The sequence below is a fragment of the Dipodomys merriami genome, unplaced genomic scaffold (assembly GCF_024711535.1).
Source record: "Dipodomys merriami isolate MVZ:Mamm:240054 unplaced genomic scaffold, mDipMer1.0.p SCAF_16, whole genome shotgun sequence".
In the NCBI taxonomy this organism is placed as follows: domain Eukaryota; kingdom Metazoa; phylum Chordata; class Mammalia; order Rodentia; family Heteromyidae; genus Dipodomys; species Dipodomys merriami.
Genome location: NW_027202937.1, coordinates 5,663,840 through 5,680,708, shown reverse-complemented (window position 1 = coordinate 5,680,708; position 16,869 = coordinate 5,663,840). Strand labels below are relative to the sequence as shown.

General features: G+C 51.9%; 1 protein-coding gene across 1 annotated transcript in view; it reads right to left on the bottom strand.

Moving 5' to 3' along the window:
- Positions 1–1,578: 1,578 nt before the first annotated feature.
- The window catches only part of Lrfn2 (leucine rich repeat and fibronectin type III domain containing 2), a 142,526-nt gene continuing 127,235 nt past the window's right edge, over positions 1,579–16,869 (bottom strand). The window contains exon 3 of the mRNA XM_070023360.1: positions 1,579–2,965. Within this exon, the coding sequence (XP_069879461.1) occupies positions 1,969–2,965 (997 nt within the window). The 3' untranslated portion in view covers positions 1,579–1,968. The remainder of the gene's footprint in view (positions 2,966–16,869) is intronic.

The following is a 16,869-nucleotide window of genomic DNA, read 5'->3' as shown; positions in this document are numbered from 1 at the left end:
AAAGAAGAAGGAAGGGAAGGAGGAGGAGAAAGAAAAAGAAGGAAGAAAAAGAATAATGAAAAAAGGAAGGAAGAAAAAGAAAGAAGAAAAATAAGGAAGAAGGAAGAAGAAAAAGAAGAAGGAAATGAAAGAAGAAAGAAGAAAAAATTAAGGAAGAAGGAAGGAAAAGAAGAAAGGAAGAAGAAAGAAAGAAAAGAAGAAGAGGAGGAAGGGGAAGGAGAGAGAAGAGGAGAGGAGAGACGTGGTCTCAGGAGGTGCTGATTTGATCTGTTAATGAATTTGTCAGGAAAGGATCGGGGAAGAAAGTAGAAGACAGGAGAGCAGAAGGAAGTGGGGAGGAGAAGTAAAAGAAGCAGAGGAGAATAATGTGTCTAGGAAGGACACAAGAACGTGATTTGGGGGTTTCTTGGCTGAGCCAGAAGATAAGCCTGCAGAGACAGTGTTAACCTATAGTGTGTATTTGTGGCTTACGTTAAGGTCCAATGGCTCCATCCAGGTCTGAGCCCATCCCTAAATAAAGCCCAGAATGGTGTCACCCTTGTGCTTTGCACGTTGTACAGTTGCAGGGGAAGATAGTGGTGTATGGAGAAGGCTGGGGAGAGACCAAGCATGAGTGGGGAGTTGAAGGGAGGGAGAGGAAGCAGTCAGGGCAGGGGCTGCTGGCTTCAGGAGCACCCCTTCTGTTCCCATCCTGTCACCTCCACAAACAGGTCCTCTGCAGGGAACAAGGAGCAAGCAGCCTGCGCCAGCACCCAGCCCTGTGCCCTGCTCGGACACAGGACACTGTCCTACAGAGGGGAAAATAAGTTCCCAGACCCCAAACATCCCCCTAACCCCACCTCAGGAGGAAGACAGCTTTGCCCCTGCCCTGGCCGGGCAGCTTCCCTCCAAACCTCTAAAATATTCTCCTGTGTTTCAGAAGGCTAAGAATGTTCTGGTAGCTTGTGTCCCCAGTACCACTGAGCTGGATTCCCTATACGGGGAGTATACTCAGAGTCCAGAGGAGCTTAGGGAACTTGTGACCTTGCAGTATTATCTTGGGGTTTTTGACACATAAGGAAACTGAAGGCAAAGGAAAGTAGAGGCCTCACCCACGTCAGCTGGTGCCAACCTGTATGGCAGACTCAGAGCTTCTGGCCTCAAGTCCATGGTGGTCCTCCCATCATCCCTCACTGCTGTCCTAGGAGAAGCCTCATTGGCCAGCAGAGGCCTGTCCTGACTTCCTGTCCCCAGCAAACAGGCAACCTCCCTCCCCCCGGAAACGTGCAGAGTAAGATCCTCGCTGCCCTTCAGCTCGGGGCCCTGCCCACTGACTCCGCAGAGGTCCTGGGGTTACCCTTGCTGGCTGTGGGTGCTGTGTTTCAGTGCCCAGTGCGGGGTGAGGGTGTGGCTGGCAATCATGGAGTCTCCACCCTGCCCTGCCCTGCTCTGCCCCAGACGAGACCAGAACCAGAGGCATGCTTGGGTCCTGTCAAGTGATCATCAGAGCCATTAACCCGGGGGCTGCCGGACACATACTTGGCCATGCAAAGGACACCCTCGGTTATCCGGAAGAATGAAGAGGAAGAGTCTGGGAAATGGAAAAAAAAAAAGTAAATTAAGAAATAAGAAAAACAACACGAGACCCATAAGCAATCCGAAGCCACTTGCTTGTCGCTACATTTGTGATCAGAAAGGCAGAGCTTGTCGCCTCTCCAAACACCCAGGGCTCAGTCCGACGTTTGAGCGAGTCTGAATTCCCTGAGCACACCCCGTTGGGTGGTGGGGACGGGGGTCTGGGGAGGTGACATGGGGAGGGGAGGGTTAGTGGCTGGGTGGGAGGGACAAGAGGCCATTGACAGGGAGGCAAAGCTGTCCCCGGATGTAAACATCACCATGGAAACGCCACAGAAAAACTTGCCGAGAAGATCCTCCTTTGCCCTCTTCTCCTCCCCTCTGAGGGAAGGAGGGAGGGTACTTAGCAGCAGGCTACACAGTACTCTCCATCACCCACTCGGAGCTTCCAAATGTCCCCCGGGCCCCCACCAGGTCGCTCTCCTCAAAGGGCAAGAGCATGCCATTGACCGAGAGGCTGCGCTTCGTCCAGATGTTCGAGACCCTCCGAGGGGGGCTGTGGCCGCCCAGGGCCACGCCGCCCACCGCGGCGGCGGCAAAGTCCCCCATGTCGAAAGAGTGGCTGCGCTTGGCCTTGCCCTCCAGGGGCAAGGGGAGCAGGCTCCTGGCGCGGACCGCGGGGGGGCCCAGCAGCGGCTCGCGGTCCGACTGGTGGCCTCTGGCCGATGTCCCTGCCCCCCTGCCCGCTGGAGTCCTGGAGCTCAGCAGCTCCTCCTTCCTCTGACTCTTGAGGTCCAGGGAGGCAAAGGCCCCCATCAGGCGGTCAAGGTTGGGCTTGGAGCGAGGGGCAGGGGGTGGGAGTCTCCAGGGCATGCGTCCCAGCCCCGCGGCCTCCCCGCTGCCCAGGGAGCTGGAGGAAGATGAGTCGCTGCCCCTGACCAGGCTGGCGCTGAAGTCCATCAGCTCGTTCCTCACCACCACCTTGGGCGGCGCCTGCGGGGGCTGCCCGGCGGGCACGCCACCCACACCGCCGCTGCCCAGGCTGCCCAGAGGGGGAGGCTGCGCCCCATTGGTCTGTGAGTACACGTTGCTGACCGTGGCCGCCGCCATCTTTCCCGGAGCCTCGTGGTTGCAGACCTTGTAGCGCACCATGAGGATGACGATGAAGACCAGCAGCGTGGCCACGATGACGCCGCCGATGGCCAGGATCATGGTGCCGCCCAGCAGCTGGCTGTGCATGGACTGGCACTGCGGGTAGTCGGCCTTGGTGAAGAACTGGGCACAGCCCACGATGTTGGTGGCCGTGAGCGTCGTGGCCGTGTCGTCCCACATGGCCAGCACGCACAAGTCATAGCCGGTCCCCGACACCAGGTTGTTCACCACGAAGGCCTTGTTGGAGGCTGGGATCATCCTGGGGAAGGAGGGAGACGCAGAGGGTGAGGGGTGGATGGAGAGGAAGGACAGGGGGATGGACAGGGGATAGAAGCAGAAGCAGAGCCACAGAAGGGGGCATGGAGGAGAGAGAAATAGAGTCACACAGAAACACAGAGAAGGAGGCACAGCAAAAATAAAACCACAGAGCGGTGAAGAAATGGGAGGAAAGAGAGTTGGGGGGACAGAGAGGAGAGGGAAGGGGGGAGAGGGTGGAGAGGGAAGAAGGGGAGAGGGTGGAGAGGGAAGAAGGGGAGAGGGTGGAGAGGGAAGAAGGGGAGAGGGTGGAGAGGGAAGAAGGGGAGGGGGGTAGAGGGAAGGAGACACAGATAAGGGTTGTAGTGAATGGAAAATGAGGGAGGCCAGAGCATGAAGCCACAGAGAAAGAGGGAGACAGAGAGGCGGGTCAGAGGTCAGGTGAGAGAAAGGGAAGAAGAGAAGCCCCCCCGGAGTAGAGGAAGGACAGGTGGGGAAAAGTAGAGGGACACAGCAAGAAGCAGAAAGATTAGCGGTGGGAACTAGAGCAGAGATTTGACAGCAGGCCACACACCCTCTCCCGTGCGTCTGCTACGGATACCACCCCATCCTGTCCTCTTGGGTTCCTCAGGATCACCGTGCGCACCAAGCACTCTCTAAGCCTGGTGCTGTGCTGAGTCAGAACCGAGGTCCTGCCCTAAGCAATCAGCCCCTCCCCCTCTCCTTCCCATCGAGGATTTCCCTGACTCAGGATGGACACTGGCTGCTGCAGGTGGGGGTAGGGGTGGGGATCTAAGCAAGAAAGGGCCGGGGGTGGAGGTCAGATGTGCCATCCAAAGGGTAAAGTCCAGAAAGCACCCCAGCCCCCCCTACCCAGGGGGACGGGTGAACCCCACATCACAGCCACACTTGGAAGAGGCCGGGTAAGTTTCCTAGTCAGGACAGCCCTGCCTGATCTCCTCTTTTGGGGGAACAGCCTGATGGCTCTCCAAGCCTTGTGTTTCTGCTATGCCCAGAGATGGTGCCTGGGTCTGCCCAGAGAGGCTCCTGTAGAAATCTTGAACTCGGGTCCTCTGTACCCCTCTATGGCTCCCCCTGTTTTCCATCCCCACAACGTGAAAAATGCAAAGGCTCCCTCAGCTTCCACCGGCCCTTCAAACCTGCAGCCAGACAACTTAATTGAGATTTCAAATATGAAATACTCAATTGAGGCTGGAGAGGCCCACCGGGGACGGCCAGGGGGATGGAGCTGACAGGCAGATATTGACCTATCAGCTGGCAGCCCTGGAGGCTTCCCTGGCCCCTCCCCCTGCCCCTGAGCAGTACCCCTGGAGTAGATCTACCCCACGTGGCTTGGGGCATTAGTCAGAGAAGGGAGGTAGGGGGGTGTACCCAGCAGCCTCTCAGGCCTGGCTGGGACTTTGTAGCTTCTCGGTGCCCTTACCTGGACATCATTCAGTTGCTCAGAGGAGAAATGGGGCTGAGACTCAGAGAGGCTGAGTGGTTTGCCAGAGGCCACACAGCTGACACTTAAACACAGCTTCTGGGTGGTTCCTGGCTGCGGGGAGTGGGGGGGAGGGGAGCATTTTCCCTTTCAGGGAAGTGTTTTCATTGGTTGGTCTCTAGCTCATCAGCTTCCCCTGCCTCAGAACAGTGCTCTCATCATCAACAGTGCAGGACCCCTTGTCTGCTGGACAGGGCCAGTGGAGCCCAGTGCCACCGAGGTCACCACAGGCTGCAGGGGTCACCAGGAGTTTTTCCTACTCCCCAGTGATGCCAGCCAGGGTGGCAGGGCCGAAGTGGGCCCACAGCAGTGACATCAGAGCACACCCTGCTGGCACACGTGCCAGGCTGCCCTGCGGACCCCACAGCTGTCACTCTGGGCAGCCACTGCCACAATCTCACTTTGACGAGGGGGAGGACGATCATGGGAAGCAAAGATGTGATGGTGGAGCTGGGACCTAGCCCCCCAACCGCCCAGTGCTGTGCCGCCACCTAGCCGGCTTTCTGACCAAGGGAGTGCCCAGCCAGGCGGGGAGGGGCTTCTGCTGCGGGACGTGGCTGTCCACGTCACCCCCGTGGCAGCCCCAGGCCACGGGAGCTGGACCACGAGGCCAGAGACCTCCTGCCTGCTCCTGTAAAGCTGACAGCCAGTGACAAGAAAACACTCTTCCTCACTCCTCCCGGCGATAACTTAGATGTAGTTACCACTCCTGTGGCCTCCACTTCGCAGATAAGAAACAGAGGCACAGAATGGATCAGCTACCTGCCCAAAGATGCCCATCCAGGAAGTGGCAGAGCCAGGCTCCAATCCAGACAGCGCAGGAAGATTTCATCTTCCTGCCTTACCTGCGCTCTCTTCCTCCCCCACCCTCCCCCTCTCTTTCTCCCCCTCTACATGGACTTGTTTCTCAAATCAGTGGAATCTGAATGGGATGAAGCTACAGCAGGAGGTATGGCAGGACCGCGTGGATTCGTGGTGGACTCTGGCAGCAGCAAGAGGGGGCAGAACTGTATTTGGACCATCAGAAATAAAGCCTATTTCCCAGAGTCAGAGCAAGAAGACAGCCATGTTCTCCTCTACCCTCAGTGTGTGAGTGAGTGTGTGTGTGTGTGTGTGTGTGAGAGAGAGAGAGAGAGAGAGAGAGAGAGAGAGAGAGAGAGAGAGAGAGAGAGAGAGAGAGAGAGAGAGAGAGAGAGAGAGAGAGATTGGACAGGAATAGTGGTTAAAGATAGCAAGAACCAGCCGAGTCTAAACATCACAGACGGCACTCCTCAGTAACCATCACCAGCACCCACAGGGCCTTGTCTTGAGCTGGGAGATTTACTGCCTCACCTTCACTCAGCCTCCTGAATTCCCCTGAGATATATTTTTTTATCACTTCCACTTACAGAAAGAGGACGCAGAGCAGTCTGCACTGTCCTCTAGGGAAACAATGGCCCTGAGACCAGCTGGGATCTACTGAGAGCGATTCCACACCTCTTCATCGAAGGCAGGACTGCTCCTGACTCCAGGCAGCAGAGGATCAAGGTGCAGTGAGAAAGCTCTGTGAAGCGCCAGGGACAGAAACAGAATTCACCTCCCAGCCCCTGGGACATGGGTAGGAATCAAGGGGGCTCTGGGCCTAGCTTGGAAGGTGAGTGGATGGTTTCACTGATGTTGTGGTTGATATAAAGGATACAAAAGCAGAAAACAAATTCTGTTTCTGTCTTGAGAGTTTGAATGTCGGCCAATTTAAAAATGGATCAAAGACCTTAATGTACGATCTGAAATGTTGGAACTACCACACGGAAACCCTGTAAAATAGTAACAACTTCCTGAATGGGACTCCAATGGCTCAGGGAACAAGAGGAAAGAATGACTAATAGGAGGGCATCAAGTTAATGGCTGCTACACAGCAAAGGATACATCCACTAGATTGAAGAGATGGCCCATGGGATGGGAGGAACTCTCCTCCAGCTAGTCATCTACAAGGGGTTAATAACCTGAACTTGTAAAGAGCTCACAAAACTAAACCCTCAAAGCACCGAAGGCTCAATTACTAAATGAACAAATGAATTAACCAGACAATTTTCTCTTGTCTGAGACCAAGATTCCAACTCTTGAACTGAGGCTTTCGCTCATTGGCTGATGTTCTACCACCTGAGCCACACCTCCAATCCCAATCAGACAATTCTTGAACGAAGAAGTATAAATGGCCAATAAACACATGTTGAACATGCCTGGCCATAAAGGACATGCAAATCAAAGCAACACTGAACTCTCATCTTAGGTCTGTCAGAATGGCCGTCATCAAATCGGGGAGCAATGGCAAATGCTGGCAAGGGTATGGGGGTGGGGGTGGAAAGGAACGCTTATACAGGGCTGATGGCAATATAAATTAGGGCAGCCATTATGGAAATCAGTGTGACACCTCCTCAAAAGCCTAAAGGTAGAATTCTTATGTGACCCAGTCAGGCCACTCTGGGGAATATGTCTAAAGGAATGTAAGTCAGGGTACAATAGAGATGCCTGTGCACTGGTGTTTGTTACAGCAAGTATAATAACCAAGCTATGGAACTAGCCTAGGTACCTGTCAATGGGTAAATGGATAAATATATATATATATATACACACACATATGTATGTGCACAATGGAATATTATTCAGCCGTAAAGCAGAATGAGACTTTGTCATTTGAGGGGAAAACGATGGAACTGGAGATCCTCATGTTAAGCAAAATGAGTCAGGTTCAGAATGACAGCTAATCCATGTTTCCTGTGAGGAATATAAACTGATATACTGAAATATATGCATTTATATGGTATATATATGCACATATGCATATATATTGTATACATGCATATGTATAATGTAAATGCAAATGTGGGACTGTTTGGGGAAAAGCAGGAGGGTGAGGAGGAAAAAGAATTATGGAGGATGAATAATATGGAAATATGTCAATTATGAAGATGACATAATGAAACTCAGCAAAATCTGTTTAAAATAGGGGAGGAGAGGTAAGAGAAATGGAGAGCGCATATGATATATATGGTGTCATGGAGGGATGGAAATTCCCCAGTGACACTCCCTTTCACAATTAATATACACTAATCAAGAAAGAGAGAAGTCCAACTCCTCCTTGGACTGCCAGGCTGCCAGTCATGTTCTTTTCCTGCTACCAGTGTACATATCCTCTAAGTTTGCTTGCAAACTGATTGTCAAGCCCAAGAGCATGGTTATTTATTTATTTTTCTGATAATTTATTTCTATTATCTGGTCTGCAGCAGATGGGGAAGAATCTTCCGGAGAGTGCCTTGAGAAACTCCATGGAGCTCACTCAGGGAGTACCTCAGCCTTGGCCCAACAAACCCGCCCCCACCCCCACCCCCCAGGCCCATGTCAATAAAATCTCAGTCGTGGAGTTCCTCTCTCCTCTTGCAGGAAGTTCTACCTGCGCAACATATCTGGAGTGGGATCCAGAAGTTGCCAAATGCTTTTTGCCCCAGACATTATGCCCTCATTAAGGCACAATGACCTAGAGAATTAGGTTGTTGATGCCAGGGTGACTCACCAGACAGGGGCCAAATGAACAGTCAACCTCCCTCCCTGTGCTCTGCCCAGCCCTGTTTTTGCTCTCCATGCAGAACCCCGCTGGCATGTCTGTGGTCACCCCGGCCAGCCTACCAGGGCAGACAGCAAGGCCCGAAGGCACAGACAGTTCACTGTACCCCCAGCAGGCCCCAGTCCTGTCTGTGAACAAGTCATTCCCGAAGCTCTGAAGCATTCCTTTCCATCATATAAACTGGCGACATCTCTGTTAGCAGAGAGCATGAATTGCTATTTTAAGTTAAGTTGCTCCAACATGTTAAATTTAATTAAGCTCTTATGCTCTAAAACACAATTTGAAACTGCAACACCAGCACTTACCCAGGAAAAATAAAATGAGCCTCTGCCTTGTCTCTGACTCTCTCTGTCTCTGTGTCTCTGTCTCTTTGTCTCTCTGTCTCTCTGTCTCTGTCTCTGTCTCTCAATACTAGCAGAGGAATCCACAGAGGTGGCTGGGTGTTGTAATCCTATCTTCTAAGGAGACAGAGACCCAGAGGATCAAAATTCAAAACCAGCCCAATCTTTGCTCCTATTCTATTCTTAAAAGTGTGAGACTCCATCTCGAAACCAGCACAAAGATGGGCTGGAGGCATGACTCAAACGATAGAGCACCAGCTGTGAGCAAACAAACCAAGACCCTGTGGCACCAGAATTAGTGAAAACCAACAAGGAAAACATTTGCCAAGTATCTCAGGAAGGCTACCGTTTGCTCCCAGATCAGTTTCCCCCCCCCCCTTCCTCCAGCTTCTGCTCTGCAGAGAACTACATTTCCCAGGCTCTCTTGCAGATTTGGCATCCATGAATTCAACCTAGTACAGATGGAAGATATTTGAATAAAAACATCTGACCATGCACAGACTTTTTTTTGTTACAAACAGTATAAGCTCACAACTTTCACCTACTCTGAAGGTGTGGGTGGCATGGTAAGTAGTAAAAGGTCTATGGGAATGAGTGTGTATTTCAGTCCAATGTAAATACAACCATTCCCTAGCAGTGCGTTTAACCTTTGTGAGTTTTCCTATCTGCAGGGGTCCTGGAGCTCATCCTCTTCAGACTCCAGGGGACTGAAACAGAATCTTCTTGAGTCTTAGCGGGAAGCCAGTCTCAGGATCAGGCCAACTGTTTGACAGCAAGTAACGAAGAATAAAACCTATATGTTACTTTGTAGTAATGACTACCGTATATTAAACACTTCCTGTATTTGGAGCCATTTGTAAGTATTAGCTAACTGAATTCTATAACAATCCTATCATTGTTAAAGAATTTAAGTTAGAGATAGAATTACTACCTATATTCTAACAGACCAGGGGCTGAGGCTCAGAGAGGTTAAGGTTCATCATGGTCCAATGACCCCTGACTCTTTGGAGTTCCTCTCTTTCATCTCCACACATAGATGATTGGAATAGAGGAGTGAGGAAGGCCTTCCAACCCCTCCCTCTCCCCATTCACCATATCTACACAAGGCCCCTTAGCCATGTGCCTACACCTCTCAGGTCAGACACTCCTGTGTCTACCTGTCCTACTCCCCAGCTTCAAGATCCCCAGCTGGCTCTCCCTGGACTGTCAGCTGACAGCCCACCATTCCTCCCACTGGGGCCCTAATGCAGTCCCACAGGGCCATCCAGACTCCATTTTCCCTTTTCCCAGGACATTGCTCCCCAAAGGATGCATCAGTGTTCTCCTCCCACGGCCAAGTCTCACTGTTCTGGAATCAAGCCGCGCATTCCTCTCAAGCATCTCCTAGGAACACGGTTTCCAGCTGCTTCCAGTGTGCTGTCCGCAGGTCACGCAACCATTGGCATTTGACCTTCTTCTGAGGGGGTCTGCGAGCAGAGAACAGCCAGACCCCAGATTCCCCTGGCTGGACCCCACACTTCTCTGGCGTACCCCTTCAGAGAGGCACCTAATAGAGCTGCCGTGCGTTTTCCCAACCTTTGCTCCCATTCTATTCTTAAACAGTTTTTGTCACTGAAGCCTGAGTGCCCCCCAGGCCAGTCTTGCAGTCCACACAAAGCTTTGTCTGTCTGTCTCTTTCTTTGGATGATGATGATGATGATGATGATGGCAATAGCGTCTATTTATCTCCTGGAGAAGCTGAGAAGAGCTTGCTCCACGAGAAGGTTGTCAGATCAATTATACCTTGTCGGGAATGCAGGAGTGTGCAAAATGAAGATTCCCCACCAGCTGCGTCCAGGCCCAACACACTAGACTCGGCTGGCAGCGAGTCAACACGGCCTAGTGATGAATCGGATTCGATGATTTGCCCCCTCTGGCAGACCCATCCTTACAAGAGGGGGTAGAAGCTGGGGGTGGGGGGCGGGGGGACAAAGCCAGCACCACCCTCCCGAAAAGCATCGCTCAGTGCTCGCTTTCAAAGCCTTGGTGCTGTACCTGGAGCCACGCTGAGATTAGCACGGCCCTGTTCAAGGACGACACGCAGCATGCCGGCTCGTGCCACGCTCTGTGTGTTTATGCAATTCTGGCACACGCTGCCCCACAGAGGAGCCTTGAGGACAGACGACACTGGGTGCAGAATGACAGATCCTGCCGTCCAACTCCCAGATGTACAAAGGACAGTCGTGGCTTCTAGAATTAGGGTTTGGCCATGGGAGGTGGGAGGGGGGAGGGGAGTGGAGACAGAGTCTCAGCTTGGGCAGATGGGAAAGTTCTGAAGCTGGAGGGTTGTGATCGATGTACATTTTCACACAGTCAGTGCCCGAAATGGTGAATGTTATGTGTGCTTTGACCCAATAAAAACAACATAGGAAGAGCACAATCACAAAGCAAGTCCTGCCAGGCGGGCGGGAAGAGGACGGGTCACTGCAAATGTCTTTGTCACATCACCGAGGCTGTGTACACCTGGCAGGTGAGCCCCATGGGTAAGACTTCTTGGTTCTGTCGCCCATGGCTTGGTTGGGCTGGTGGGCAGCACTCGAAGAGCAGCCTGAGCAGGCAGCGTGGCCCCGGTCCATCTGCTTGCCCTTCTGTCTGGGTTTGGCGGGCTAAAGAGGATGGTACCTGGAGGGATATGCTAGTAACGAAAGGCCCACGGAGGAGTTTTGCAGATAGAGCAGAGAGGGTCAGAGCATTAAGCCTTGGGTTCAAACCCTTGTCAGAGGTGGAGGAATCTGGGCCTTAAAGTGGAAGTCTGGCCCTCACGACTTGAGCTGCAGGTGCTTCCTGCAAACACTGCCAGGATCCCTTAGAGGAAAGTGAATGGAATCCTTGTCATGATGCCCAGCAAACAAACAAGTGAACAGCAAACCCAAGGCCTCCCTGGATGGCAAGTCTGGGAAGACTCCGTGTTAGCCTGTCGGTGCTGCTACCACAGAGCACCACAGGGTGGGTAATTGACTTCATACAAACCAGAACTATATGTTCTCTCCCTGGTGGAGGCTGGAGCCTCACCTGGAAACAGGTGAGGGAAGAACAAAGGAAAAGGAGAATTCCTCTTCACCCTGGCACTTTGATCCCACTTTATTGCTCAGCCGTCTCTTTAGAGGCCCCATTCCTCTTCCTGCCACTGGGAACTAAACTCTCAGCTGTGCATGCTGAAGGGGCCATGCATGCTCACACCACAACTCCCTTATGCTGCAAATCAAGGGAACTGAGATGCTCATTCTTTTCATGAAAGGGGTTGGGGCCTTGCTTCCCCAGCCCCCCGACATGATCACCCTCTCCCTCTGTCAGTTGAGAAGGAAATTATATCAACCCTTCGAACACATTTGAGCCGCACAGGAGAAAGCTCCCCGTGCCATGTTGGACAAGACACTTGCCGTCTTAGAGGCTCACTGCTTCCTACTCAGCAAAATGGGTTCCTAATGTGGATCATACAGTGCCTTTGGGAGTTGAGTAGGCTCTTCAGGACTGAGTACAGTCTTACAATATATTCATGCGGTAAAATAGCCACAATAGCCAAGTGCCAGCAGCTCATACCTGTAATCCTAGCTACTCAGAAGGCTGAGATCCAGAGGATCACAGTTGAAAGCCAGCCCCAGCAGAAAAGTCTGTGAGACACCATCTCCAAAATAACCAGCAACTAACTGGGCTGGAGGCAGGGCTGGTAGATTGTCAGATGAACTAGCAGTCTAAGTAAGCATGAAGCCCTGAATCCAAACCCTGGATGGGCAACAAAATCAGCCATGGAATTGGTGTCTGAGGATCAAGTTCAAATCCAGCCCCACTGACCACTAGCAGGACAATCTTGGATAGGTTGGTATGTCTCTCCTGCATCTTATCCTCCTTGCCCGTCAAATGAAGTGCGAATGACTGGCTGCCCCGCAGAATCCCTGGAGAAACTTACAAAGAAGTGAGGCTACTCAGCCAGAGCCTACAGGTACCAACTCCTTCCCAGACGAGTGCCGTCGCTTCCCATAATGAGGACACTCAGAGTACATGAGCGATGGAAACACAGATCCAATTTCCTTGGGGGCTGCTTCAAACCACGTGTCTGGAGGCAGATTCCACCCCCCCACTTCCCCGCCTCCCTGCAATGAGTGGTCCATGCACACTGGCTTGCTGGCTTGCTTCATCATTCTGCCCACGGCCTCACCCCCTGGAGAGATGCTCCTTCTACCACGTGGTCAGAAGGATCCTGCTCAGCCTCAGCATTTCTCCCGGATGTATTTCTGCTGATCCTCTCTGACATTCTTACCTCTCATATGCAGGATGGCCAGGAAGAGAGAAAGGCTGGAGAGAGAGATAACCTGTCAGGGAGACCCCAGGGGGGAAAGCAGAAAGGCCATTCTGTCCGGTCAAGGAGAGGTCTTAGCCAGTGCAGGCCAAGTAGAGGAGGCTCTAACTATAGCTGTGTAACCTTGGACAGATCAATTTCCTTCTCATGTTTTTTTTGTTTGTTTGTTTGTTTGTTTTCAGTCCTGGGGCTGGAACTCGGGGCCTGGGCACTTGTCCCTGAGCTTCTTTGGTGCAAGGCTCGCATTCTACCACTTGAGCCACAGCACCACTTCTGGCCTTTTCTGCTTATGTGGTGCTGAGGAATGGAATCCAGGGCTTCATGTGTGCTAGGTAAGCACTGTACCGCTGAGCCACATTCTCAGCCCTTTTTCTCTGTGCTTAATGCCCACTTCTGCCATTGTAGAATTCCCCAAGAACATCACCTGAAGAGAAGAAGCAGGAGAAGAATGGGCAGGGCCTGGCACACAGGATTCAACACGAGTGGCCTGGGTACCAGGTACAAATCCTGACGCCATTATGTACTGGTCATATCTTCATTTCCCAAAGTTTCAGCCTTCTTGTTTGCAAAAGCCATTTATTAAACTAGAATCAATGTATGTAAAACACTGGCATATTATACACAGTCACCTACTTGTGTATGCATATGGAGAATGTCTTCCTTTTTTATCATCTATCTGTCAGAATCAGTTGGCCTGTGTATATAGCCATTGTTTTGACAGACAACACTGATGTCACTGCTGTCTTCTAACAGGAGGTCTCCTGGGAGCAGAGGTGACCTACTGGGTCACAGGGCGCCCTGGCGTGAGGTCTGAATACTGCTCACCATGAGCTATGATGTCAGTGCGAGGCCTGGCAGGGAACTGTCCTGGTTTTGACTGGGCATAACTGTAAGTGGCAATGTTATGATCCTCCATCCCAGAACAGAGGGACAGTGCACACAGCACAGAGTCGCCAAGTGTCCCCTGACACTGCCAGCAGTAAACCATGAGTGAGAAACTCAGGTTTAATTGAGGCATAAAAGAAATATGAACTCCTAATGAACTGTTAGACCATTGTCTGATGCCCAGACACTTTGAACACTTCACTATACACCTTGAGGAAGCCACATGGCAACTACAGCTGCTTGCTGCCAAAGCACAAGCTTTGCTTCTAAAGGGAACTGACCTGAGAGTTTCAAACAGATTGCAATACACTTTGTCATCACAAGCCTCAGTGAACTCTACATGACCCCGTAGCCATTTCCACCCAAGCCAGATGGGGGGCACTGGCCCTGGAGGCTCACCAGCAAAAGGTCTGTGTCTCGTGAAAACACAGTCCTTCGTTTGCACTAGGGATTGTGATTGTTGCAAGCTCAGTCCCTCATTTGCATGAGAGATTGTGTCTTAGTGGGTACAGTTTTGGTGAAGGTCTGCTGTGACTGGTGCAAACATATCCTTCATTTGCATGAAGGTCTGCTGTGACTGGTACAAACATATCCTTCATTTGCATGAAGGCCTGCTACGATTGGTGCAAACATAACCCTTATTTGCATGAAGATTTGCTGTGATTGGTGTAAACACCCTTGTCACATCCCCTTTTTTGGCTACATAAGCTAGAGAAAGAGACAGGGACAGAAAGACAGAGTGTCTGTCTGGCCAGGGAGAACAGGGTCAGCTTTGGGTGTATGTCAGTTATAATATCACTGTGAGGGTGACACTGAGGCTAAGGAACACAGCCCTGGTAACTCCTTGGGACCTAGAAATCAGAGCAATTTGTTGCACTTCTGTAGCTCAAAGCCAGCACTATTGGGGGGGCCTCATCTCTTCTTTTCCTACCCTCTACCCAGTCCTGCAGTAGGTGACGGGCTGGAAAACAGATCAGCCAGTTCCCCAGCTTGGCAAGTGATCTACTGCTGCCTTTGTTCACACTTTGGTATTTCATGGCTCCCGTGGCTCTGATGGAATAAATATGATCTTTTATTCTTCACTTTGCTTAAGAATCAAGGTCAGCAGCCCAGCTATGATCTATAGGCCATTCTCTCTGCTGGACAGCCTCGAGCCTGAGCCCCATGGCTGACAGAGATTCATGTCCCATGCGGTTGCCTGGCTGGCTCATCACTGAGCTCCAGTCTTTCTTCTCCTGGGGAGCGACCACCACAGTACTGTAGTGGCTCATGGATGGCAGAGACTAGGCCCTAATCTCCTCTCCTCCAAGTCTGCCTCGTCACTAGATTCTCACAAGGCCTGAGTTTCATTTCAAGAAGTCTGAACTAGAGAGCAGCCTTGGTTCAGATGGCTAGTCCAAAATGAAAATGCCCAAAGCCAGGCGCCAGTGGCTCACACCTGTAACCCTAGCTACTCTGTCGGCTGAGACCTGAGAATCGCCAACCCAGGCAGGAAAGTCCATGAGATTCTTACATCTCTAGTTAATCACAGAAAAAACCTGGATCAGAGCTGGGCTCAGAGTGGTACAGTGCTGGCCTTGAGTGAAAAAGCTCAGGGACAGCAACCAGACCTCGAGTTCAAGCCCCACGTCCACCATCACCACCACCACTAACAACAACAAAAGAATGGACAATGGTAGGGCCATTACTTTTCCCATGGAGGCACACATCAGACAGAATCCTCGAGGCCCTCTAAGCCCCAAGGCCTCCCTCTGCCTTCAATCCAAGGCTCTGTCAGACATCACCAGTACTGCCTGGAAGTTCCTCCACTTGTCTAACTGAGATTCCTCCTAAAGAGGCTACCTGTTTACTCCTTATCTCTGGGGCCACCGGTGTGGCTCCTACATCCCCTTTGCTTGTGGTGGCTTCAAGTGACAATGGGTTTGTGGCTCTGGGGCTCTGGGAAGGGCCCAGTATGACAGGAGATGAGGTCACTGGCCTCACATTACCGTGCTGGACAGGTACTTGGTGGTGGATTACTTGCTGAGCCTTCATAGGCCCTGGGTTCCATCCCCAATACCCAAAATAATCAATTAACTAATTCAATGGATGCAAGCATGCACCACCTGTGACACCACAGCACACAGCTCACTTCTTGACATCCGCATTAGCCGCAGGAAGAAGAAGGATGCTGGTTGTGTTTAGAGGGAGATAGGCTGGGGCCATTCCTACCCTACTGTGAGGGGTATAACAGTGACACGCTTCCCAGGGTGCTCCGTGCAGACAAAATGCTCAAGCTCATGATGCAAGCTGCACTGCAAGTACCTAGCTCCTCCAGGGGTAGACTGGAGCTCCACCCAGGTACCAGCCAGAGGAGACACCTCAGCGGGGCTTGCTAGCCTGTGTGTGCTCTGGGTTTCTCCTCTCCAAGATGAAGCTCACAACAACGGGTCCTTCTTGATCAGCTGCCGAACAAATCAAAGGAGCAGATAAGCGGCCCTGACAGCTGGGACAGGACCTGCGCGCAATCACGTCCCTGAAAACTTAGCTCTTATTACCCTTGTGGTCTTTGCAGGGAAAGCCACCGGTGCTGGCTTGGCACTGTTGACCTAAATTCCATCCACTGGCTTTGTGGTTTACGGTCTGTGTACTGCTGAGCAAAGACAGGAGATGGCGTGTTCCATTAACGCACATGTAAAATGAGACGAGCGATCAAAAATCGACCCAGAGAGCCAGATGCTGTGGCTCAAACCTCTAGTCCCAGATACTTGGGAAGTAGAGATGGGGACGGGGAGGGGTGGGGGGCGGCCCAAATCACCCTTCAGGGCCAGCTTGAGTGAAAGTCTGAGAGACTCCATCTCAATCCGGTGGTTGTAAACACCTGTTACCCCAGCTCCAAGAGTGGCACAGAATCGGGACCAGCAGTGTGTGTCTGTCATTCCCAGGGTCACTACAAGGACAAGTAAGAGGATCACCGCCCAGGCCAGCCCAGACATAAAGCAACACTCTACCTTGGAAATAGCTCATGCAAAAAGGGGCTGGAGGCCTGGTTCTAGTGGCAGAGCATCTGCCTAGCAAATGCAAGGCCCTGAGTTCAATCCCCAGTACCCCCCGGCCACACACACACACACACACACACACACACACACACACACACACAATCAGCAATAGGTCTGGCCCCCAGAGGGGTTCCTTGTGACACCCAAGGACTGAAAGTCTAACTCCCCTTTGCCGAGGCCCACCAGCTACCCCTCCACGCTGG